This window comes from Camelina sativa, chromosome 14 (genome assembly GCF_030686135.1).
Source record: "Camelina sativa cultivar CO46 ecotype springtype chromosome 14, ASM3068613v1".
Lineage (NCBI taxonomy): Eukaryota > Viridiplantae > Streptophyta > Magnoliopsida > Brassicales > Brassicaceae > Camelina > Camelina sativa.
The window spans coordinates 6,535,042-6,558,735 of record NC_141893.1 but is presented as its reverse complement, the minus strand read 5'-3'; the positions used below and the strand labels follow the sequence as shown (position 1 = coordinate 6,558,735).

Sequence of the window (23,694 nt, the reverse complement as noted above, 5' to 3'; positions counted from 1 at the left end):
GCAATTAACAAAACAGTTTTAAACACGCAACAATTTGATCCAATGTAAGTAAAAAAGCAGAGACATTTACTTAGTTTGTTGCATCTGCTACGCCTCCATCATCTTAAACAGAACAGGTGAAAAAAAAATAGTATCACGTTTGGTCACTTGTAAGCTTTGAATTTGATCAAGCTAATGGGAAATTCGTTGCCATCCACATCCCCTTCCAATACCTGCTTGCAAACCATCAAAATTTGACACAGGACTAAAACACACAACAGGAAATAGACATGAAGACTTGGATCTGTTTTGCAGTATGTTAAGGAGAAGAGAGTAAACAATATCCGACAATAACTTGTGTTTGAATAAAGAAATAAGAACAAGCCTCGGACCTCAGAGAACCCCTTGTAAACTGTCCAGTATGAGAGAAATAGAGACCAATGGAGCCATCTTCGCAACATAGGCGGTGGTTTCCTCGTCACTGCTGAAAACATGGCCGACTAATAGAGAGACGTACTCGCTATAAATGCATCCAATACTGCAAGAGACATTGCCCCATGGACCACGATATGTGTTGCTAGAGAGTTTGCGGCACCTAATTTATTTGAGATTCTTGTGCTACACAAGATATATCCGCTTATGAATATGAAATCATATGATTCCTTCCCATTTACAGCAGGCACGCTTCAGTATTTATGTACTGCATAATGGTGACTCTAACCAGTTGTATCGAATACATTATGAAAATTGCTTTTGCAGATTTAAGATTGTGACAAGATATTGAAAGTTTATAGATGCAAGGCTGCAACCCATAAGAGCGTTTTTAACAAGAAATGTGCTGACAGTGAGAAATTAAAAGGAACAGAGAAGATATGAACCAATTCTTAATCATTTGAGTGTTGGCAGATGCAACAAGCTAAGTAAATGTCTCTGTTGTCATGATGATCCGCCAGTAGAAAGGTATTATTGATTACTTGTTTCGAAAGTTGGTGGGTTTGATGCAGTTTCCGATAATTAAAGAAACTGTAGACAAAAAAATGCTCTTGAATATGCATCTCTGTTATTTAAATTATTTTGCCTATGAAAACAATTTTTAGAAATGTTTTACTGTTTTTTTACTTCATCAGTTTTGGTTTTTTAAAGTCGATAAGAAGAGACGAGACTTGAAAATAAGCATAGCTATAATTATAAAGTTAACCAAACCAAACATTTGCCGCTGGAAGTAGAACATACCATTCATAAATCACAAATGCCTTTGAGAAGAAGAAGAAAAACACCATGGGCCATGTACTCGTCGTCGTCTTTTTCTTCTTCTTGGTGTTGTTGCAACCATGTGTGGATCCTGAGGAACCAATGCGGCCGAGGGAACCAATATGAACATCCAGTGGAAAAAGGTGACATAAGGTCAAATTTAGGCAAACAAAAGTAAAAAAAAAAAATCAGAAATCTCAGAGGCTTGCCTTTGGTTGAGTATAAGCAGTTGCAAAAATGTCTGGATGCTGCGGAGGGAAGAACCAATGAACATCCAGTAGAAAAAAGTTAACATAGTGTCAAATTACGTGAGAAAGGAAATTACTAGTGGTAAGAGGGTTCAGAACATATGCATATTGAGGTCAAAGTTAGGCAGACAAACAAAACTAGGAAGCAAGGAAAGGGATTTCAAGCACTTCCGCTGCAATGTTTTTTGCGCTTCTGCTACAATATTTTAGCTTTCATTCAGAAAAACCAAGAATTCTACAGATTAGAAACCTCAACGTTTTCAGATATTTTTAAAAACTTGCCTCTGGTTGGTCCATCACCATGGAAGTAGTAGCACAATCACGGGGACTCTCACTTGGTGCTGCAAACTCCCCCGGCTGTTCCCCAGTCTGCTTGAAAGAAGAAAAAAAATGCACATTGGGTCAAACTTAAGCAAAACTAGGAAGTGAGAAAGGGTTTTCAAAGCAGATCACATTTGGGGTGGGGGTTGTTTTAAATTTAGGCAAACAAACAAAACTGAAATTTAGAAATCTCAAACGCTTGCCTCAAAGGGAATCATCCAAGAAAAATCAGACGCGCTTGGTGTTGCGGACGTGTTTGAATGCTGACCAGGGAGCCAATCCCACGTCTGATTGAAAAGAAAACCAAAATGCACATTCGGGGTCAGAATTAGGCGGAATCCGAATTAGACAGAAAAAAACAGGACGTAGCTTTTCAAGAAGATAACATTGGGGTGTCAAATATAGGCAAAAAAAAGTAAAAAAAAAAAAAAAATCAGAAATCTCAGAGGCTTGCCTTTGGTTGAGGATAAGCAGTTTCAAAAATGTCTGGATGCTACGGAGGGAAGAACCAATGATCATGCAGTAGAAAAAGGTAACATAGGGTCAAATTACGTGAGGATGGGAAACTAGTACTAGTGGTAAGAGGGTTTCAAGCAGGGAACTTAGAAAAAAAAAACTTGCCTCATCATCCCACTCCTCATCCTCATCCCAACATCGAGGACGAGGAGGGAACAAGGTAGACGACTTGAGGCAAAAAAAAAAAAAAAAAAAGAAGTGAGAAAGAAACAAGTGACTCAAAAAAAAATAGCTAAGACAAGTGATGAGTGACGAGGGCAGTATTGAAACAATCCGGTTTGGCTGGGATGCTTAATTACAAGCTGTGCATGTTCTTGGCTAGAGAGATGCGTGGTGAAAGTCTCAACGCCTTGGCCAGTGGTACAAACGATGGGTGTATTACAACTAAAATCAATAAGACATCCATGGCAAAACCAGGAAGCAGATTCATCAGTTTCAATGCACTTATCCTCCACCTCAACCTCAAGTGCCCCTGAGAAATTAAAAAAAAAAAAAAAAAAAACCCGGTTATCTCTAAGCAACACACCGTACCGCGAGAGAGAGAGGACAAATTAAAAAAAAACACACACACAACACACCTGCGAGAAGAAATTTTTTCCAGAGGCTCTTAGTGGAGTAGGGACCATATCGATAGGGATTAATAACGTTGTATCCACAGTGATACTTTAGGAAACTCAGGTCATAAGAGTTAGAGACTGTGGGATCGGGTATGAGCATTATATTAGCTGGAGGTGGATTATCATCCATCCAAGAAAAGATAAGCGTCTGTACGCAATTGGAACCTGTTTTCAGAAACTAAAGACTTGAGACTCTCTCTCTTTCCCTCTCTTATCTATGAAAAGTACAAGGATATAGATATTAACCATATGGGGTGGCATGAAGAACAATTCCAGTGGAAGATACCGCTCGCAGGACATCATCAGCGATGTCTGTTAGTAGGCCGATTGCAGAGATGGTGAGAGGACCAAAGTAGCCTAATTTCTTCAAAAACCGTTTAATACACGGAGCGACCAGAAGAGCATCAAAGTCACGGGGAACGGGACACTTCTTGATGTCCCAAAAGACCGATGTTACTGCCCCAGACTGCTTCTCCGTCGCCATCACCATTCTAATTAATCAAAACCTAAAAAAAAAAAGAAAAACTAATGAATAATCAAATTCAAAACTGGGAAAGCAAAATCAAAGTAAGGTTCTTCAGTGTAGAACGCAAATCAAACATCAGATAAGCACTACTCGAAGAGATCGATTGATATGGTTGGATCACTGACCGAACGGGGAAGGAGGGAGAGAGAGAGAGAGATTGAGAGTGAGGATTATTCAAGACCGTACTCGTCTCGATCGATTCTTTTAGGGGCGGCAAATTCAACTCTTGTGATAAAATATATATAACTCGTATGGATTGGTTTTATGGGCCGATACGCATGGCCCATTAGTTGTATATTTGCCGACAACTTCTCCTAAAAGAACCCATCACCATTGAGATGTATCTACACCATGAACTGAGCAGTAACCACAGCCACCAAAGTAGCCGGGACAGTAGGTAAGCCTCTTGACTTCTGTCATAAATGATCTATTCACAGATCTCTTCATTAAAGTTTCTGATTGAAAGCTGGTATTACCAGAATGGGATCTCTGAACTACCAGAATTAAAAGCTTGAATCGAAACTACAATTATTACAGTCAGTTTACAAAAAGAGAGACGTCATAGCGGCTCCACCACTATTCTTATTATTACGGTCGAAAATTATGCAAGTTTTGTTACAAAAAGACGTCATAGCGGCTCCACCACTATTCACAAAGTAACATACAACAATTTGACTGCTAATATAACAAAATGTTGAAACCGATCCAAGGGGAACATATGGTCCCTATATATAATCTGTAGATGCCAAGTTCTGACTCGGTTAGTGCTGTTCTCCAGCGCCTTACGTACCTTAGGCCAAAGCCATTCGCTTCCTTGCTGCATTAGCCTAGAGTTCAAATATCAATATCAACGTGTTTGTTTATTTCACAATAGAGAAACAAGTCATGAAAGAAGATGGATTAAAAGAAACTAGGAAAGGACCTGGTTTTCCCAGTTTGTGCAGCCCGTGACAATAGCGAGAAGAGTAGTTTGCAGAACCGCACCAGATTGGATTCCGATCCAAAGGCCAACACCTTTCAGATCAAACCAGAAGGCTAAACATGCAGCCATGGGTGTCCCCCAGAGATAGAAAGCTCCTAAGTTCACGTAAGCCCCTATATGTTGCCATCCACATCCCCTTGCAATACCTGCTTGCAAACCATCAGACTTTGACACATGCAGGACTAAAACACACAACAGGAATAGACATGAAGACTTGGTTCTGTTTTGCATTGTGTGGAGGAGAAGAAAGTAAATAACTTTTGTTTAGGTAAAGACATAAGAACAAGTCTCGGACCTGAGAGAACCCCTTGTAGAGCGTCCATAATGAGAGAAATGGAGACCAATGGAGCCATCTTTGCAACATAGGCGATGGTTTCCTTGTCACTGCTGAAAATATGGCCGAAAAGATTCCTGCCGACTAATAGAGACGTACTCACTATCAATGCCTCCACTACTGCAAGAGACATTGCCGCATAGACAACGATCTGTGCTCCTCGAGAGTTTCCAGCACCTAACTCATTTGAGATTCTTGTACTGCACAAAATACCATCCGCTTATGAACATGAAACCATATGATTCATAGTTGCCATGAACACCAAGTATGTACTGCATAATGGTGGTGACTAAAGGTCTAACCTTGCTGCAGCCGCGATCGCTAGTGGTATTGAATACATTGTCGAAACTGTTTGGAGACTGCCCATAGTTTGAATAACATTATGTTTTTGGCAAATTCATTATTAGTGACAAGAAGAAATTGAAAGATGCAAGAGGATGAGTATACCAGACAGAGAGCACAGAAGTCTCCAGTTGTGGGTTGGGTAAGAGACCAGAGAATAATATGATGAGTTCATATGACCACCACTCTAGGCTGCAACACACAAAAGAGTTCATTTATTTCCTTTTTAATGTGGAGGCATGCATGAAGAAGTGTAAAGGCACAAAGAAAGAAAAGATGAAGTACCAAATCATAGCCGCAGAAGGAAGAGCATATTTGAAAAACTCTCCAATGCCGTCGAATATCTCCATGGAGAGGGGAGCACGTGTCTCAGAACAAGCGGAGGAGAATAACATGAAAGAAAGAAGGATAAAGACATAGAGCCAGTTTGACAAACTGATAGCCAAGGCTCCTCCAAGATTACCAAGGCCAGACTTGTAAACCAAAAGCCAGCAGAAAGGAACATGGATACAGAAGACAACACAAGAGGTGATGAGGAGAGGTGAGATCAAACTCTGGTTTTGAAAGAAGCGAGTGAGAGGCTGTAGAACAGAGTAAGCAAAGAGTCCAGGGATAAGCCAGGCAGCATATCTCCCGGCTTCGTGTGCGATAGCAGGGTCTTGTCCAAGGAACACAAGAAGCTTTTCCATGTTGAGCCAAACGAGAGAAAGAGGGATACACACCAAAGCAAGACAAAACATGGCTGTGTAAGTCTGAACACCTAGTTTCCGATATAGCTTAGCTCCAAAAGCTTGACCGCTCAAAGTATCCAAGGCACATGACAATCCTATCTAATAACACACCACAGGCAAAAAAAGTAAACAACTCATTCCAAAATTAAACAGAGAGACAAATTAAGTGTAATCAATTAAGAAGGAAGAGAGCAAAAAACAGACAACGAAGCTGAAGCCAGTGACGTTGCAGAAGGAGGAAGCGAGGGAGGCGCTAGCGAGGGCGAGGTTGCCTAAGTGACCAACCATCATCATAGAAACCATCTGTAACATGAACTGAACGATAACACAAGCGGCCATAGGAGCGGCGAAACAGATAAGCCTCTTGAGTTCAACGGTGAATGATCCATCTCGTAGATCTCTCCATGACAGGTTCTCAACTCTCTCTACAGGAGGAGGAAGAAGCAAGCTATCCTTGGTGGTGCTCTTCTCTGCGTCTCCCATGGCTTCTTCGACGGAGAGACAGAGACAGAGACAGAGACAGAGAGAGAGAAATGTAAAAAGAAACTGCAAAAATTTGTGAGGAGGGGGATGAAAGGGTCAAGAAGGCGGTGAGTGATATTTATGATTTGCCTGCTGCATGTCTCCCTCGTTCCACGATTTTCCCTCAAAACAGAGTCAATGGAAATAAACTATTTGTTTATCTTTCTTCTTCTTTGGCTTAAGTTTTCTTCTCAAGTGAAATCATATTTTATTCTGTATTGTACATCACGTCGTCGGGATATTTTTTCTGAGATCTCGTTTTTTCTGCTTACAATTGACAATCACAATTCTGTATTTTTGATGATATTTTAATTTGTCATCCACAATCTTTTTTTGCCTTGCTGTAATTTCTAGTATTAAAAGAATTCCATTGAATGTGAACGAAAATTGTAATCCACAGCTGCTTGATTGCTTTGCTTGGGCTGGTTAAAGGTGTTTTGGAAGTTTCTTCGAAACATAAAATAACGGCTGGTTCGTTCTCCAAAGTTTATTTAAGTAGACCAAAGAAGTGGTCAGGGCAAAAAAAGATACTACCTCGTGACAATTAATTTTGACCGTCCACGTGTCTAAAACATAGAAACGAAATTCACTTAAAATTTATAGAACAAAAGAAAAAAACTCATCGTGACCGTCCACTCTTCTCTTCAGCACCTTCTCTCACCCATGCGCACTTTAGCCACTCCCTCCCTACCCATATTTATCGTGCGCCTTCCTCGTCAGCTTTTTAGATTTCTTCTTGGTCAGTTACGCACGATTGTGGAATCCTACATTTTGGATGTAATTTTTTATGTTCTTGTTCTCTACGCTTTGCTCTTCTAGACGGTCGTGTTAGAGGAATTTTTTATTTATTCTTTTGTTTAATTATGCCTTTCAAGGTTTTTCTGACCACACTCACACAATGTCATTTGTTTATTTGGTTCTCTTGATTTTAGACACTTCAGATAGGCAAATTGGTATCCGCTAGTTGCAAATCCTAAATTTTGATATGTGATTTCTTCAGATTTTGGTGGACATTGTTGCTGATCGGGTGATTGCATCATTGCAACAGCCAACAGGGGAGGATATGTGACAACTGCAATGATAGCTTCTAGGCTTGTTATAACTTTTTCTAATATCAACTCTGCTGGAGCGGCATGCTTTGAAGAAACTCACTGCTGAGGACTGCTTATTATTACTGTCTAAATTCATATAGTATGATTACAAAGAAGACCGATTATTTACGGTTTTCACTAGTCCAACAGTAACATACATCAATTTGTGCTGCTACAAAAATGGTAAAACCGGAGAGGAACATGCGTGTCTGTAATCTTTAGATGCGAAGCTCTGAGTTGGTAAGTGCTGTCTAGCTGCGCCTAACATTTCGTCACATTCATTCTCATCCTCGCTTCACGGGCCTAGAGTTCAAAATATGCATCTAAATGAACATCGATATGTTTATTTCACAATAGAAACAATTCATGAAGAAAGGACAAAAGGCAAAAAAAAATAGACCTGGTTTTCCCAGTTTGTGCAGCCCGTGACAAGAGCCAGCAGAAGAGTTTGCAGAACGGCACCCGCTTGTATGCCAATCCAAAGGCCAACAGCTTTCAGATGAACCCAGTAAGCTAAGGATATTGCAATGGGTATCCCCCAGAGATAGAAAGCTCCAAAGTTTATGTACGCCCCTATATGCTGCCACCCACATCCCCTTGCAATTCCTGTGCAAACCATTTAACAACGGACAGGGATAGTACTCATCAAGACTTGGACTTGTCTTGCCTTTTGTGGAAGCAAAGAGAGAATATAATATTCGACACTAGCTTGTGTTTGAGAAAAAAATAAAGAGGAACAAGTCCCGAACCTGAAAGAACCCCTTGTAAACTGTCCAGTATGAGAGAAACAGAGACCAATGGAACCATCTTTGCAACATAGTCGATGGTTTCCTTGTCACTGCTGAAAATATGGCCGAAAACATTCTTGCTGATTAATAGATATGTACTCACAATCAATGGCTCCACTACTGCAAGAAACATTGCTGCATAGACCACGATATGTGCTGCTCGAGAGTTTCCTGAACCTAATTCGTGTGAGATTCTTGTGCTGTGCAAGAAAAGAAAACATCGGCTTATGAACATGAAACCATATGATTCATCGTCAGCTCTTAAAGCTAGTAATAGTTAGTGACAAGAGTGCTAACCTTGCTGCAGCTGCGATTGCAAGATGTATCGAATAGATTGTCGCAGTTGTTTGGAGACTGCCATAGTTTGAATAACATCATGTTTCGTCAAGTTCAAGATTGTCACAAGTAATTGAAATGTAGATGCAAGGGGGAGTACCAGATAGCGAGCACAGAAGTCTCCAGTTCTGGGTTCGGTAAGAGACCAGAGAGTAATATTATGAGTTCATATGACCACCACTCTAGGCTACAACTCATAAGAATTAAAGTTTTTAACAAAAGTGTGGAAGCATTGAGAAGTGGAAAGGCACAAATAATAGTGAGAATTACCAAAGCATAGCCGCAGAAGGAAGAGCGTATTTGAAGAATTCTCCAATGCCGTCGAATATCTCCATGGAGAGTGGAGCGAACAGGCGGAGGAGTAGTACATGTAAGATCCAAGGAAAATGGCGTTGAGCCAGTTTGACAAACTGAGAGCCAAGGCTCCTCCAAGATTACCAAGGCCTGACTTATAAACCAGAAGCCAGCAGAGAGGAATGTGGAGACATAACACAAAACAAGAGGTGATGAGGAGAGGTGTGATCAAGGTCTGGTTTTGGAAGTAGTGAGTGAGCGGCTGTATAACGGCGTAATCAAATAGTCCTGGGATGAGCCAAGCTGCATAATTTCCTGCCTCATGTGCGATTGAAGGGTCTTGGCCAAGGAATACAAGAAGCTTTTCCATGTTGAACCAAATGAGAGAGAGAGGAAGACACACTAATGCGAGACAGAACATAGCTGTGTATGTCTGAACACCTAGTTTCCGGTATAGCTTAGCTCCAAAAGCTTGACCGCTGAGAGTATCCAGGGCACATGCCAATCCTAACTAGTATCACAGGCCAAAAATAACAATCAAGTGATGAGGCTAAGCAATTTTCATGGTTGTAGTAACAGAGAGATGAGTTTATCAATTTAGAAAAAAAGGAGGAGGAGAAAACAGACGATGAGGCTGAAGCCAGTGACGTTGCAGAACGAAGAGGCAAGGGAAGCGCCAGCGAGGGAGAGATTGCCGAGGTGACCCACCATCATCATTGAGATGATCTGCAACATGAACTGAGCGGTAACAACAGCAGCCATAGGAGCCGCAAAGCAGATAAGCCTCTTGAGTTCTTCGATGAATGATCCATCTCGTAGATCTCTCCATGTCACTCTCTCAACTATATCGACAGGCAGAGGCAGTAGCAAACTATCCTCTGCGGTGCTCGCTGCATCTCCCTTGGTAAACAGCTACAGCGTAAAGGCGGGTGGCGTGTTTTGCTGTCTGCGTATTGTTTAGTATACATATTGCATTTTTAATTTCAATATCATTTTCTGCTACTGTCGTTTACTGTTTGTCATCATCAGCGTAGATTCGCAAGAAACTTTGAATACACTTTGCAACTTTTGTAGCCTTGTAGGGGTGGTTCAGAATTTGTATTTTTCTACTAACATCTCTATCTTATAATTCACAAGTAAGTTCTCTGTTAACTCAGCTCTCTCCTTCTGACATCTGACAAAAGTCTCAAATTTTCATCTTCCGCTATTTTAGCTTTAAAAACACTTATAAAAACAATTAAATTAAATTTAACAAAAAAAATCGATTGAAAACTGCGCTTTCAAAAAAAAAAAAACTGCAACCTTCCCTTCTTCCCCCACGATCTCATTATGTCCACTTCTCAATTCTTCAACAATAAAACACAGATGATTTCATACAAAAAGCTCGCATCTCTTCTATTTCTGATTCATGTTTCTTCTTGCCTTGATCAGGTAAAAAAATTAAAGCTTTGTTCTGATTTTAGGGTTTCATTATCGCTTGCCTCTTCTTATTGTATTTTTCTCCAATCCAAATGTTTCTCTATTGGGGTTTTGAATTTGTAGAACTATAGTTCCTTACATCAAGAAATTTTGTAAAAATCGAGTTACAGGAACACCATTGAAAGGAGAAGGTTCTGGCAAATTGAGTTTTTTTAATGAACTGATTGTCACAAGACAAGAAGAACAACAACATCAACAAGAATAAGATGACGCTTAACATTCGTCGTGAATCTTCCAAGGTTCGTTGATTTTGTCCTCCTAATTCTAAATCCTGAGTTTGTTTTTCTTCAGATTATTTGGGTTGATTTGTCTTTGTTTTTTTGAATAGCTATGGAAGAGATTTTGCTCTGAGATAACGATGGAGATTGGTCTTCTTGCTGAGAACTTGAGATATCTTCTGGCTGGTCCTATCCATCAGGTTTACATCTTAAAGTTCTGAACTTTTTGTTTTAACTTTAGTTTCATTTACTGAGAACTTTGATGTATATGATATTCAATCACTTTTTATCCAGTTTGCGGCTAATTATTCCAGAGTAAAAAAGGCATGCCTAATTCTCCAAGGTTTATTTTTATGAATAAATTTAAACAGTTTCAATATCACTTTCTTTGACTTGCATGTCTCTCAAGATTAATTCTTTGCCCACAAAAGAGAAACAATATGTATGGCAAAAATTCCAGAGGTGTTTGCAATAGTTCTCATGCTTTAATTTATGTTTTTTTTTCTCTAATTACTTCAAGTTTCATTAATAGTTCAGTTGTAATGAGCCAATTTTCTTTTAAAAGGAACTAATCAACGTTTGTTCCATTGCTTGATAGGATTCCAAGCAAATCTCAAAAAAAACTTTGAAAGAGAAACACATTAAAAAGAAAAAGAAAACTAATCAAAGCTTGGAAGAAACATGTGGTTATCTAGAAAAGCACAAGAGAAAAGGTGAAAAAATAGAGTAAGCCTTCACCTTTTACATACGACGAGATATACATGAGGCCACCAAAATTTGTTGAATTGGTGGATACATACTATATTTTTTTTTTTTTTTTTTTTTTTTTTTTTTTTTTTTTTTATATAGTATAATGTTATTTTGTTGTTGTTAAAAGTCTTCTTTATCCTTTTATTTTGAGCTTAATAAACTTTCAAATACAATAAAATACAATGTTCGATTTTATAGGTCGACCATTTAATATATACTAGGTACTAACCCGCAGAAAACCACGGGCTGAACTTTTTATTTGATGAAAATTTTTAATAATTTATTTTGTTATTATGTTATTTATAAAGATTTGTGATTAAAAATTTGGTTTGCTTATATTAAAATTTTTATATTTTAAATTTGTTTATTGAAAATCTGTCAATAAAACATTTTCATATAATGAACTTTAGATTTTATTCGATTAGATTTTAAAAATATTGGCTGATAATTTTTTTTCAAAGTACGAATTAGTTTTGATTCTAATAGATTTTTTTACTTTTCTACAATTTATTTTATTTTATTTGTCCCCAATTTTCGTTTTCAATTAATTATATTTATTTTTAATTAATCTTAATTAAGTTTTTCTAATGGCACTTAAGTGTAAATTTTTACACATTTTAAGGTTAGTTTCATATTTGTACTTTCCAATTAATATAGTAGGATCTAATCATAACTAAATAAACTTTTAATCATCTCAAACTTCTTCTTCAATGAATAATGAAAATCTTTTGTGAATATACAACAAATCTTTTGATAAAATACAGTCTAATACATAAATTTATCCGTGCATGGCACGGGTCATAACACTAGTTATTAATATATCAATATGTAAGTGACTTTAACCTCGTTTGAGCATTTAACTCAAATCCTGCTCTCCCTACTCATAGCGAGATTGATTGGACGAAATATATTTCGTAATAACTGCATGATTTTTGTGTTCTTCTTGGGAAAAATCAGTTCTATAAGAAAAGTAAAAGTACACAATATTAGAAATGGATGCGAAGCTGGTAAAGTTTCTTGTACTAATATTCTCCAAAGATAACAAATTAAAATGAAGATTCTTCAATTTTTTTGTTGTCTTTATAGCAGAGTACACTAGTAGTAATGTAGTATAGTAGTAGTAGTGGTCGGAAAGAAGATAAACTGATATATTCATTGGAGAGCCCACGTGGCAAAAACATTGGAGCTGAATAAAAAATTAGGTGCACATCAAAAAAAAAAAAAAAAATCTTCTCGTGCCACCGAACCAATCGGGCCGCCCTTTTCTACCGCCGGCTAAATTTGACGGTCGCATATTAAGAGACCCAAAAACTCTCCACCATGTCCACTCTTCCTTTCGCGCCTTCTGTCACCCATGCGCACTTTAGCCACTCCCTCTCCCCCATGTTTATCCTGCGCCGTCTCCCTCTCACCCGCCATCTCCGCTTATCCCGTAACAACCGCGTCGCCTCCGTCGTATCCGCCGCCGCCGTTCGCCAGGACGCCACTCTCTGGACCCCGGCTCCGCTCGCTCTAATCGAATCGGCTGCTGAATCGCTTTTCCACATCTCAATCGATATTTCAAACTCCCCGGATCTCGTAGCTTCATACACGAGACCCGGTCAGTATCTCCAGCTCCGTGTTCCTGATGTCGAGAAGCCTTCTTTCCTGGCTATCGCTTCTCCTCCTTCCTTGGCGGCTTCTCGTGGTGCTTTCGAATTCTTGGTCAAGAGCATCGCTGGATCTACCGCCGAGATTCTCTGCGGGTTGAAGAAAGGGGAGACCGTTGAGCTTAGCCCTGTCATGGGTAATGGTTTCAGTATCGATCAGATTGATCCTCCAGAGAAGTTTCCCACGGTTTTGATTTTTGCAACTGGATCTGGGATTAGGTGAGGGCTTTGTCCACTACTAGCATAGTTTGCTGGATTTGCTAAAGGAGTCTTTTTTTACTTCAAATTTCATTGCTCCTTCTTAGCTGATATCGATGATCTGAATTTGGTTTAGTTAGATATTATTGCGGCGAATCCTCAATGATGCTTAGTTCAGTTGCTTTTATTTATCCTGCTGGCTTTGAAGTTCGAGTTCCTGTTGTTGATGCGCTAAAGCTAGCTATTTGCAAGAGTATGAATTCAACCTATCAGAGGTGCCATGGACTGTTTATGTTGCTTTTTCTGCTGTGTGTGTTGATCTAATACTGAAATAGGGAGTTCCATGTATGTAAGGTCAATGTTTTGACGACTTTCATGATCAATCTGTTCTGTTGTTAGCGTTAGAGCGATTTATATGACAGCTGAGGATGTTTCAATCAGTCAAGCAGAATATGGTTATGTGTGTTTTGAATCAACTCATGGCATTTTAGGTGTTTCTGTTTGTGATTCCAAAGCCTGGTTGAATCAACAATGTCTAATGATGGTGATATGGATTAAGTAACCATCTTCACTTGTAATGTAATCTCTCTTGTTCTTATCTTTGCAGTCCCATCCGCTCACTAATTGAGTCAGGATTTAGCGCTGATAGAAGATCTGACGTAAGACTCTATTACGGTGCTAGGAACCTGAAAAGGATGGCGTACCAGGTTTGGTTCTTTCCCTCAGTTGTTTTGCAATTCATGATGTCAGTAAATATACAAATGTGTGCACTTGAATTGTAAATCTTTTGATGATAACGGTAGAGCCTATCTCTCGCTCTCATTTTGATCTATAGAAAATTCATCTTGGAATACACTCTCGATTTGTAGGATAAGTTTAAAGAGTGGGAATCATCGGGTGTCAAAGTTGTGCCGGTATTATCACAGCCAGATGATGGGTGGAAAGGGGAAACCGGATACGTGCAGGTGAGATTGATAAACATCACTCTAAATGCTTAACTCAAGGTGGATCACACTAATATATATACCATGATGTGTAGGCTGCTTTTGCAAGGGCTAAACAACTCTCAGCACCCAAGGCCACGGGAGCGGTGCTGTGCGGACAGAAACAAATGGCTGAGGTATGCACTGTGTTTAGTTTCTGAGAACCTAAATGATTTAGAAGATGTGTAACTTTTATTGCTGTTGGATTTGTATTATTGCAGGAGATAACCACAATGCTTGTAGCTGATGGAGTCTCAAACGACAAACTGCTCAAAAACTTTTGACAGATACAGTTCTTGTATTATCTAGTGTAATTTTACTGTTTCATCAGATCATTATTCTTTTGATACCAAAGTCTCTCCAAGGCCTCTAATTCATAAACACAGATTTTTGTAATCCCGTAAAAGATTAATATTACTGTGTTGATTGTCACCACAACAGTCGTTTTGATGATTGATCATGTTCATGTCCATCCATACACGGGCCACACCACATCCAGCGTTTAAGACCATGCTTTCTTTTGCATAATCTCCTACTTTCAGTAGAATCTTTCTATATATAACAAGAAGATGTATACCCAAATATTGATAAACATTCCCAAATATATTCTAGGTTAGACATGGTTAAAACTTAAAAAAAGTAGCATTCTAATTAGGAAAAGTTCCACCATCGGTGTCTCATTTAATTAACGCGTAAAGAAAACTTACAAGCCATTGGATTGTACGGGTGTCAATCGGGCTTGCCCGCCCGACCCAAAACCCGTAAAAACTACATATGTTTGAGTTTGGTCTGGTCTGGTCCGACCCGAAATATTTCCGAGCCTATATTTCAAAACTCGAGTCCGACTTTACAATGGCTACATGGCTTTTCAGAATTTTTCGAGCTGTATATTACAGATTAATAATTCAAACATATAAGTCTTAAAAACAGTGTTTAAAGATGCACTGTAAAACAAATCAATCAAAATTTTAATAATTCATCTATATATTCACTATTACCAACTTAATTTAGAAGAAAAAATTTAAAACTAAATAAAATTTTATACTTTAACCAAATAAAAAAAAAATATAATTCATACAAAATATCATAAATAAAAATTTTAAAAGTATTAAACAAGGTTATTAAGTAAATATGAAAATTAGGATTAGAGTAACAAAAAGTACACAAATATTACAATCAAATAAAAATATAACAAAAATACACATATATTTGTTAAAAGGTTTTTCGGACTGGTCTTGAACCCAATCGGGTTAAGTTTGAAAAACCCTACCCAAACGGAAGTCCAAAAAATCGAATGTTTCTGGACTTAATATATATGTCCAAACTCGGTATTGTTCAGGGGCGAGCCGGACCAGTCGTGGGCATGGGCCCTAATTGACATGCCTACTTGTACGATCACAAAATCAGACTGCACGCCGTTTAAATACAAGTTAACAGGAATTGGTGCCGTCTCCTCGATCCTTCACGATCATCCTCTTCCCTTAGTCAGTAAGGATCAAGAAAACCACCGAAGAATTAGAAAAAATCAGAAGAGCGATCAAAGGGGATTTCTCAACCCCATGGCTTCGTCGGCGGTCTCTAATCTGATGCTCGCCATTCATGAGAAGAAGACGAACTCCGTTGATCTCTACCGTCCTTTCCGCAACTACGTTACTTTCACCTACTCTGAGCGCGAGGCTCAGCTTATAGACGACGATCTTGAAACCGTGAAGCAGCTCCGATCCGATTTAGAACGCGTCCCCGATCCGTCTCCGGCAGCTCGGCGAGACCTTCTCATCTCATATTACAAAGCCCTTTGTCTGGTGGAAACGCGATTTCCAATTTCCGCAGAGAAGCACCAGGTGAACGCCGTTACTTTCTTATGGTACGATGCTTTCAAGCAAAAGCAAAAGTCTACTCAGCAGAACATTCATCTTGAGAAAGCCGCTGTTCTCTTCAATCTTGGTGCTGCGTATAGCCAGATTGGACTCGGTCATGACCGCACCACCGTGGATGGGCGTCGTCAGGCTTCACATGCGTTCATCGCTGCTGCAGGTGCGTTTGTGTACTTGAAGGATAATTTGTCATCTAAGGCGGCGATTGGGCAGAGCCTCACCGTGGATTTGTCGGTGGACTGCGTGGGAATGTTGGAACGGTTGATGCTTGCGCAAGCTCAAGAATGTGTGTTTGAAAACTCCATTGCCAAAGGAAGCACCCCTGGTGTTTCTGCTAAAATTGCTAGGCAGGTTAGTGTCGTATCATGCTTGCATCTGTTTTGATTGTGCACAGTTGTGGACTCAAGATCTTAGATTCTTTAATCCCGGATTGATTGTAAGTAGGTTTCTAGAAACTTAGATTTTGGTGGAGCATCTGTTTTACTGCACTGTTGTGAAGAAGTGATAGGATTGATTGAATTTGTGCACATTTATGGACTCAAGATCTTGGAATTGATTTAGTAGATTCTTCAGACTCGGATTAGTTATGAGTACATATGCTATAAACGTGCTTAGTTTTTGGTGGAGCATCTGTTGTACTAAACTTGTGAGTAAGTGACAGAGTCGATTGAATTGACACTTCTTGTTTGCTTATGATCAGGTTGGCATATTTTATGAGGAAGCTTTCGCTGCGCTAACCACTTCACCATTGAAGGAACATTTCGAGAAAGGCTGGATTTCTCATGTGCAGCTGAAAGCAGCGGTCTTCTACAGTGAAGCTTGTTTTAGGTATGGAAAAGAGTTGCACGAGAAAGAGGAAATTGCAGAAGAAATTGCACGGCTGAGGAGCGGAGCCAGCCGTTTGGCAGAAGCAAAGAAGTCTTCAAGGGGAGCCCCTGCTCAGCTTATAGAAGCGATGAACACACTAGAGTCGAGCATTAATGTCAATTTGGATAGGGCTGTCAAGGAAAACGACAGAGTGTACCTCATGAGAGTTCCTTCTCCTTCTTCTTTATCTCCACTTCCCGCCTTCTCAATGGTTAAGCCAATGAACATGACTGAGATATTGGATGCAAGCAAGGAAAAGATGTTTGCAATCCTTGTTCCAGACAGCAGTGCAAAGGCTCTCTCTAGATACACTGAGATGGTCGATGATGTAATTAGAACTCAGGCGGAGAGATTACAGCAAGCTAGCGAACTAACTCGAGTTAGGCTCAAAGAGATGGATCTTCCAGATTCTATTCTTGCTGTTGATGGTAATTCTACTCTTCCTGTTGATCTTAAAGAAGATGTAGAAGCTGTTCAGATCAGTGGTGGTCCAGCTGGCTTGGAAGCTGAACTGCAGCAGCTTAGGGATTTGAAGAGGGTTAATCAGGAACTGTTGGTGCACACCGAAGAGCTTTTGCAGAAAGAAGCAACTGAAGACTCTCAGTTCAGAAGTCAATTTGGGACTCGGTGGACTAGGCCTCAATCTAGCACACTGACTAAGAACTTGCAAGATAGGCTTAATCGGTTTGCAGCCAATTTGAAACAAGCTGGAGAAAGTGATGTGAAGATTGAGCGATCCGTGAGAGAGAATTCCGCCCTCATGTCTATTCTTGATCGACGACCTGTAAGTACTTCCTATTTTTTGTATACGCTAGTATATTTCTCCTCTTAGGTTTAAACTACTGTCTGAAGTTGTTTCTTAGGGGTCTTTATTTAGGTTATCCTAGTACCTGAAATCTTTGGGTACAAGCTATAACAAACCGAAATCTGTATACTAATTCGTAGACGTTGTGGTTTTTGGTTTTCATCATCAGATAGAGTCTGCTATCCCAACTCTAGCTAGGCCAATAATGTCTCTGGACGCAACAGAGGATGCTATTGTGGGAACTCTAAAGCAGAGTCTGGTATTCTCTCTCTCTTTTGGAAGCTGCGAGCATATACTTTTAGGAGGGATTTGGAAAGTGCTTATACGAATTATTATTTTCACATTTTTGCTTCCCTTTTTGCACAGAGGCAACTGGAAAATCTTGGTGCTCAGCGGGCAGGTCTTGAAGACATGCTCAAAGAGATGAAAAGAAAAGTAAATTCTACTGATTAGTCATCATTGTTGTTCATGATTTGATATTGGGGACAAAGACTCATTAGGCTTTTACTTGATACTTGGTTTTAGGATGACATACTGCCAAAGCTGATGACAATTACAGGCTCCTATGAAGATATGTTCAGGAAAGAGATATCAAAGTATGATCACATTTGTGAAGATATTTCCCAAAACATTGAAGTTCAAGAACAATTATTGATGCAAATTCAGGTCTACCTTTTTTCCCATCCCTATAGTGGTATTTTATTTTTCATTATGGTATCATCCTTTCTAACCAAAAGGCATATGGTGGTTGCAATCAATATCCAAACAAATTGAGTTTGTTAGCTTCTTCTGGGGCTGAAATGATCGCGTCTCAGAAACCGACTACTCTCTAATTGTTTTTTTTCCTTGGATATAGGCTCAAAATGAAGAGTTCTCAACTCTTTTCAATCTTGAAGATTATAAAGGTGAGCAAGCAGCTTCTGTTTTGCATGATGGATCAAAGTACTTTCTGTTTATCATTCTATATTTCAACTCTTTTAAACTCTCCATTTGTTGTCTGTGTTTCTTCGTTGTTCAGCATCCAAGGATAAGTGCTACAAGCAGATCCAAGCTGCTATAATGAAATATCGAGAGATCAAGGAGAACATCAATGAAGGCCTGAAGTTCTATGTCACTCTCCAAGTGAGTTTCTTTTCTCTATATACAATAGTAGCCAGCTCTTCAGTGTCTATGCTTGTCTACATTATGCCACTTCTCTGGATGGCTCTCGTCTATTATGATTTTATATTCCATTGAGGATGCGAAATAACTTTCCTGAAATCTGAGACTTTTTCTTTGTTGGTGTCTAAAGGATGCAATCACGAATGTGAAGCAGCAGTGCAGTGATTTTGTGATGACAAGGAGTATCCAGTGCCGAGAAATGATTGATGATGTGCAACGGCAGATGTCTGGTCTGAGTTTTCAAGATCGTAGAAGCTCCGGCCCATACCCATCTGTGCACCAACCAACGGCTTCAAGTCCGCCTCCTCCACCAGAAACTCAGAATCCATCTCATCCTCACCCACATGCACCATACTATAGACCACCTGAGCAAATGTCAAGGCCTGGCTACACCATCCCACCCTACGGTCCACCTCCCCCTTACCATACTCCTCATGGCCAAGCGCCACCACAACCGTATCCTCCTCAGACCCAGCAACAACCTCCATCATGGCAACAAGGCTCGTACTATGATCCCCAGGGACAGCAGCCTCGACCTCCTTATCCCGGCCAGAACCCCTACCCACCTCCTCACCAAGGTGGGGGATACTACAGGCAATAATGAATTACCTTGGGAGCAATAAAGTGTGGTTTTATATTCCTATTGTTGTGTTTCCTGTGAGTACTTGATGGGTCTATATCCCTTTGATATGTTTCTTGAATGACGTTGAATTTTTGTTTAATAGTGACTCAAATTCTTTATTCAAAAGTAGAGAGATGATATGATGGATGAAAGTTGTGTAAAGCACATTATTCATATATATAGATAAAGGTAAATCATTCCTTATGGATTGCATAATAGAGAACATATATCAGATGTCACTACAGCGACTGAGAAGTGCAAAGATCATGATGGATCTGTGGGTTTGAGGCTGGAGGATGAAAGAGGAATGAGCAAGTTTGAGGGCGTAGCGATCAAACAGATCGTCGAGGATTTGGTGGCCAAAGTGGGTGCGAACGAGACCTTCCAGCACCGCTCTCAAGTACAGAACCCTAGACTCAAGGTCAGGCATGGTGTCTTGCGCGCCCATGCTCCCCAGTGTCTCTATTTTATCAATTTTCAACTCTCCGTTGCTTCTGATGATGTCTTCCAGTTCCTTTGGTGTTGAGTAATATATGGGAAGGTTGAAACTGTCCACCTCCTCCTCCTTTATTCTTCCCTGCACAGACAAGTAGTTTAGGTCATTTTAACCTGTCGTCATGCGTTCTTATTTCTTACGGGAAACCACCAAAGTACCTCTCTGGCCATGTCCATGAGGCATGAACCCAACAAATCGAACTCGGATCCCGTTGAAGCCTCCTGACAATCGAGAAAACCATCTGGTACACCGGGCACAATCAGTGCCATCAACCCGTTTTCTGCGAGCTCCTGTGACCTGGCATGCAAAAATAATTTGATATCCTTCCTGTACTGACAGGAATAGGCTCGTGCAACCTCTGCTGAAGCTCCCGTGTAGTGAATCTTTCCTCGGTTGTAAGCAGGAGAGCTTGTGTCAGTTAGCTCCGGGGGCAAGTCGGAGAGCCAACAGAGGGCGCAAGAGGAATAGGCCAAGTTGAGATGTGCGTTGGGAAACAAGTTTCCATAAAAAGAACCGGGGACGCCTGAAGCAAAGTAGGGGCGTTGAGGAGGGAGCAAAGCAAAGAGTGCATTAAAATCAGTGCGGGAGACGTCGTTAAAGTAGACTTGAAACTGAGGAGTAGTAGTATTAGGCAGAGAAGAGCTGAACTTGTCGTGGAGGGCTTGGATGATGATATCTACAGCAAGAATGGTGTTGGGGCCGGAGGAGCATCCAAAGTCGGCTATTGTAAAAGAGGAGTAGGAATGGTCTGTGATGTCGAGCCGTGTGTTGATCTCCTTCCTGAGGAGTGCTTCAGCAGCTTCAATGGCTCCCCTCTACATGCGCACACACAAGTAACATGTTAGTACGCATAGAAAGAAAAAAAAAATGGAAGAGTGATGTATATAAAGACCTGATAGGAAGAGTTGCGAGCATAGCTAGAAGCACCGTCTCCACCATTCATGGCTATGTAATGGTATGGTATGAAGGTATTACACTTTCTAACCCTTAAATAGATGATGAAATTGGGAGAGTCAACATTATTGCTGTAGAGTGTGAAAGATAAGATTCAGTATAATTCAGCCGCCGCGGGCCATACTGTATGGCCCATACATGTCACACTCCTCCAGAACTGTCCTTCACAAGTGGCGGCTACATACATCTCACACTCCACCGTACTGTTCTTCACTTGATTCCGAAAGTCCCATGTGATTCCGAGTAATTCCATGTGATTTCACCAGGTGATTCCGGTCGCATGTGATCGCACACTCCACCGTACTGTTCTTCACTTGATAAAGGCCCAAGATGCTCCAAATGTAGGACTAAATTTTGGCACGCTCGAAGTAATCCTAATGGCCATTGTACCAGTCCGCCTAATACCAGGAGGCTTAAAAATCAATCTTTACTGAAACTCCAGGCCTAATGATTTCGTTCAATGCATTGTGTAAGACAACACGACCGACAAAAGACGCATTCTTGTTACTAGCACAGTAACATAACAAGCGCAAACTTGCGATGGAAACTTTACATAAAAAGGGTGAAATGGGAGATGATGTCTGTAGAGACTAGAGAGTGTCGTGCCATGAAAAGATTAAATTCAGTATAAATGCAGACGTCGCAGGCCAAACGTCCAACACTCCACCAAACTGTCCTTTTACAAGGGTTGCTGCATAACACACATATCTTGATTATGAGTCACACAGGTGACTTCACTAACGACTATTATTCTCTCTTCTTCCACCTTGCCATCATTCATTGGTGGTCATATCTTTTATAGCTCAGCAAATTTCAAAGTGGATACCTTATGGTGCTCTATAACTAATCCTAATGGTCTCATTGTAAGGCCTGAAAATCTCTCTTTTTATTGAAAACTCTCCAAGCCTAGTGATTAGGTCAGTGCATTGACTAAGACAATAAGACCAAAGAAAGAAAGGCACACATCTTGTTATTAGGGGCATGAAATGACTCAAGTAGCGAAGTAACAACGTCTGTAGCAGCAAAAAAAAATATAATAAGCGCAAACTTGCGATGGAAACAAAACCGAGAAGCAGAGCCATTTTGGCAATCTGGTTTGCAGTAAAAAAGTTCAACATCCACTGCATTTTATACATCAAATTTAAACCACATGTAGGAAAATTAAGACAATAGAGTCTCCAGCTTTCACCACTTTATCATTTTAATTTCGCAAACAGCTTTGGTGCAACCTGGAGATCCCAAAACCCAGTTTTCATTTCAGTATTCAAAATTGTAAAACAAGATATGATGATGAACAGCGAAAACAAAAAAAAAAGAAGCATAATTCAAGTAACTTACACATTTGTCAATGCAATGGTAGTAGTCGAAATACTGGCCAGTGCAATGCATGTGGCCAGAGTCATCACTTTGGATTCTCTTGACACAAGCCTGAGAATTACAAACAAGACTTGTATCATTCAGCAAATGATCTTCACAAACAACGTCACTGATTCGAACTTATCACACAATTCATAATCATGTCATCAACATCGCCAGTTTACCTGATATTCGAGTAGTGGCTTCACACATTTTGGTTTGCAAGATTCCTCAAGGTACTTCTTTGGATCGACAACTTCATCATCTGCCCTGAAAATATTCAAAACCCATAACAGAGGTTAGATAAGTAACAAAACCATAAGCCAGAAAGAAAGAAAAAAATGGAATATAATGGATTTATCTATAGAAATGTGGCAAAAACCAATAATATCATGTAAAAAATAGTATTATATGCAGGTAAAAATTAGTAATAGCTAGAGACTCTAATGGATCGATCACTAAATACTATAGAGCACAATCTAAAAGTATCCAATGGTTGGTTCCAATCTAGAAATTCTGAGAGACCTATGGAAACATAAGATCCATCTACTCAATATGATGTTGAGATTGGTAAGTGGTAAGAAAATATAGTATGGGGGAGTTTTAAGGAATAAGCTTACATGGCGAAAAGTTAACCGGAGGCTGTCAAAAACTGCAAGAGACAGAGATGAAAATGAATATCAGACAGCAACAACAACAACAGATGAGATTGGTCCTCGTGGGACGATATCATCAAATTGAAAGCAGATCTATCAATATGAAAGAAATCGAAGATCCAATTAATTCGAATAGGATTGATTGGGCAAATACCTGATGAGACTGAGAGATGGAGGAGATCGAGACTCAGATGAACCCTACAGAGAGATGTTTGTTTTGTTTTGTCTTCAGATTTCTCTAGAGATCCATTTTCACTGCGTTTTCGACGGGCAACAACAATATGCATTTTGGGCCTTATTTTCTTTGTAATATCAAAAGCCCATTCAAGATTCCTCTAAGGAACATATTCTTGTCAGAATATTCCTACGCTTTCTGGCAAACATCTTTTTTGGCTTTTTTAAGCAAAGTTGGAATATTAATTAAAATATATTAGATGATGATGATGATAGATGCAGTCAAAATTGTCGTCTAAGTTGCCAAATTACGAATTTTGCGAACCTAAGAAAGATCAAAACACATGTGAGATGTTGGGCGGCACGGCATGTCACACTATCTTTAATATTATCCATATACATCTATCATTTGATTCTCTCTTTTTCATTTTCTTCAAAAATATAAAATGAATTAGTACATATGTTTGATTGAATGATGATGATGCTACAAAATACAGTAACAGGGAGGTATAAACAACATTATTGGTAGTATTAATGGCAGTAAGTAAAGACCGCCGAATAACGTTGTTTAATG

General features: G+C 39.7%; 8 protein-coding genes and 1 long non-coding RNA gene across 11 annotated transcripts; 3 read left to right on the top strand and 6 right to left on the bottom strand.

The window, feature by feature from the left end:
- Positions 1-473: 473 nt before the first annotated feature.
- On the bottom strand, positions 474-3,670 carry LOC109128650 (uncharacterized). Of its 2 annotated transcripts, XM_087486466.1 has the most exons (10): positions 3,584-3,670; positions 3,179-3,438; positions 2,894-3,097; positions 2,615-2,787; positions 2,421-2,483; positions 2,254-2,292; positions 2,003-2,086; positions 1,761-1,847; positions 1,440-1,478; positions 1,143-1,321 (listed from the first exon to the last, which is right to left on the bottom strand). In XM_087486466.1, exons 2-10 carry the CDS (start codon positions 3,420-3,422, stop codon positions 1,223-1,225), a joined length of 1,032 nt encoding a protein of 343 aa, XP_087342592.1. In that variant the 5' UTR covers positions 3,423-3,438; positions 3,584-3,670; the 3' UTR covers positions 1,143-1,222. The 2 variants fall into 2 exon arrangements, 1 of the variants encoding a protein (XP_087342592.1); XR_015580883.1 differs by lacking the exons at positions 2,003-2,086; positions 2,254-2,292; positions 2,421-2,483; ... (2 more) ...; positions 3,179-3,438; positions 3,584-3,670 and adding an exon at positions 474-597 and having other exon boundaries at positions 1,213-1,321; positions 1,761-1,901.
- A 329-nt stretch (positions 3,671-3,999) lies between these two features.
- LOC104740201 (protein DETOXIFICATION 12) lies at positions 4,000-6,835 on the bottom strand. Its single transcript, XM_010460734.3, has 7 exons — positions 6,052-6,835; positions 5,402-5,946; positions 5,222-5,308; positions 5,077-5,133; positions 4,736-4,974; positions 4,381-4,586; positions 4,000-4,285 (listed from the first exon to the last, which is right to left on the bottom strand). The coding sequence occupies exons 1-7, from the start codon at positions 6,328-6,330 to the stop codon at positions 4,250-4,252; spliced, it is 1,449 nt and encodes a 482-aa protein (XP_010459036.2). The 5' UTR covers positions 6,331-6,835; the 3' UTR covers positions 4,000-4,249.
- Positions 6,836-7,506: 671 nt separating this feature from the next.
- Positions 7,507-8,771, bottom strand: LOC104740202 (protein DETOXIFICATION 13-like). The gene is made up of 5 exons (XM_087486463.1): positions 8,685-8,771; positions 8,546-8,602; positions 8,210-8,448; positions 7,861-8,066; positions 7,507-7,763 (listed from the first exon to the last, which is right to left on the bottom strand). Exons 3-5 carry the CDS (start codon positions 8,379-8,381, stop codon positions 7,722-7,724), a joined length of 420 nt encoding a protein of 139 aa, XP_087342589.1. The 5' UTR covers positions 8,382-8,448; positions 8,546-8,602; positions 8,685-8,771; the 3' UTR covers positions 7,507-7,721.
- On the bottom strand, positions 8,503-9,747 carry LOC147927892 (protein DETOXIFICATION 12-like). The gene is made up of 4 exons (XM_087485933.1): positions 9,506-9,747; positions 8,855-9,389; positions 8,685-8,766; positions 8,503-8,602 (listed from the first exon to the last, which is right to left on the bottom strand). Exons 1-4 carry the CDS (start codon positions 9,638-9,640, stop codon positions 8,503-8,505), a joined length of 852 nt encoding a protein of 283 aa, XP_087342059.1. The 5' UTR covers positions 9,641-9,747.
- Positions 9,748-10,002: 255 nt separating this feature from the next.
- LOC104740200 (uncharacterized) lies at positions 10,003-11,309 on the top strand. Of its 2 annotated transcripts, none has more exons than XR_015580885.1 (4): positions 10,003-10,309; positions 10,468-10,596; positions 10,686-10,775; positions 11,174-11,309. It is a non-coding gene; the product is annotated as an uncharacterized LOC104740200 (long non-coding RNA). The 2 variants fall into 2 exon arrangements; XR_760170.3 differs by lacking the exon at positions 11,174-11,309 and adding an exon at positions 10,870-10,957.
- Positions 11,310-12,325: 1,016 nt separating this feature from the next.
- Positions 12,326-14,590, top strand: LOC104740199 (fruit protein pKIWI502). The gene is made up of 5 exons (XM_010460733.3): positions 12,326-13,193; positions 13,780-13,879; positions 14,042-14,137; positions 14,212-14,292; positions 14,377-14,590. The coding sequence occupies exons 1-5, from the start codon at positions 12,646-12,648 to the stop codon at positions 14,437-14,439; spliced, it is 888 nt and encodes a 295-aa protein (XP_010459035.1). The 5' UTR covers positions 12,326-12,645; the 3' UTR covers positions 14,440-14,590.
- An 802-nt stretch (positions 14,591-15,392) lies between these two features.
- Positions 15,393-19,688, top strand: LOC104755821 (vacuolar-sorting protein BRO1-like). The gene is made up of 8 exons (XM_010478290.3): positions 15,393-16,380; positions 16,730-17,680; positions 17,871-17,960; positions 18,068-18,136; positions 18,227-18,367; positions 18,558-18,606; positions 18,720-18,823; positions 18,993-19,688. Exons 1-8 carry the CDS (start codon positions 15,535-15,537, stop codon positions 19,461-19,463), a joined length of 2,721 nt encoding a protein of 906 aa, XP_010476592.2. The 5' UTR covers positions 15,393-15,534; the 3' UTR covers positions 19,464-19,688.
- Positions 19,628-21,533, bottom strand: LOC104740198 (loganic acid O-methyltransferase). Its single transcript, XM_087486455.1, has 3 exons — positions 20,873-21,533; positions 20,139-20,795; positions 19,628-20,061 (listed from the first exon to the last, which is right to left on the bottom strand). The coding sequence occupies exons 1-3, from the start codon at positions 20,921-20,923 to the stop codon at positions 19,714-19,716; spliced, it is 1,056 nt and encodes a 351-aa protein (XP_087342581.1). The 5' UTR covers positions 20,924-21,533; the 3' UTR covers positions 19,628-19,713.
- Positions 21,534-21,883: 350 nt separating this feature from the next.
- Positions 21,884-23,445, bottom strand: LOC109128905 (cytochrome b-c1 complex subunit 6-1, mitochondrial). Its single transcript, XM_019236135.2, has 5 exons — positions 23,101-23,445; positions 22,911-22,942; positions 22,476-22,560; positions 22,273-22,362; positions 21,884-22,163 (listed from the first exon to the last, which is right to left on the bottom strand). Coding segments are annotated over exons 2-5 (210 nt in total). The 5' UTR covers positions 22,913-22,942; positions 23,101-23,445; the 3' UTR covers positions 21,884-22,130.
- Between the last annotated feature and the right edge of the window lie 249 nt (positions 23,446-23,694).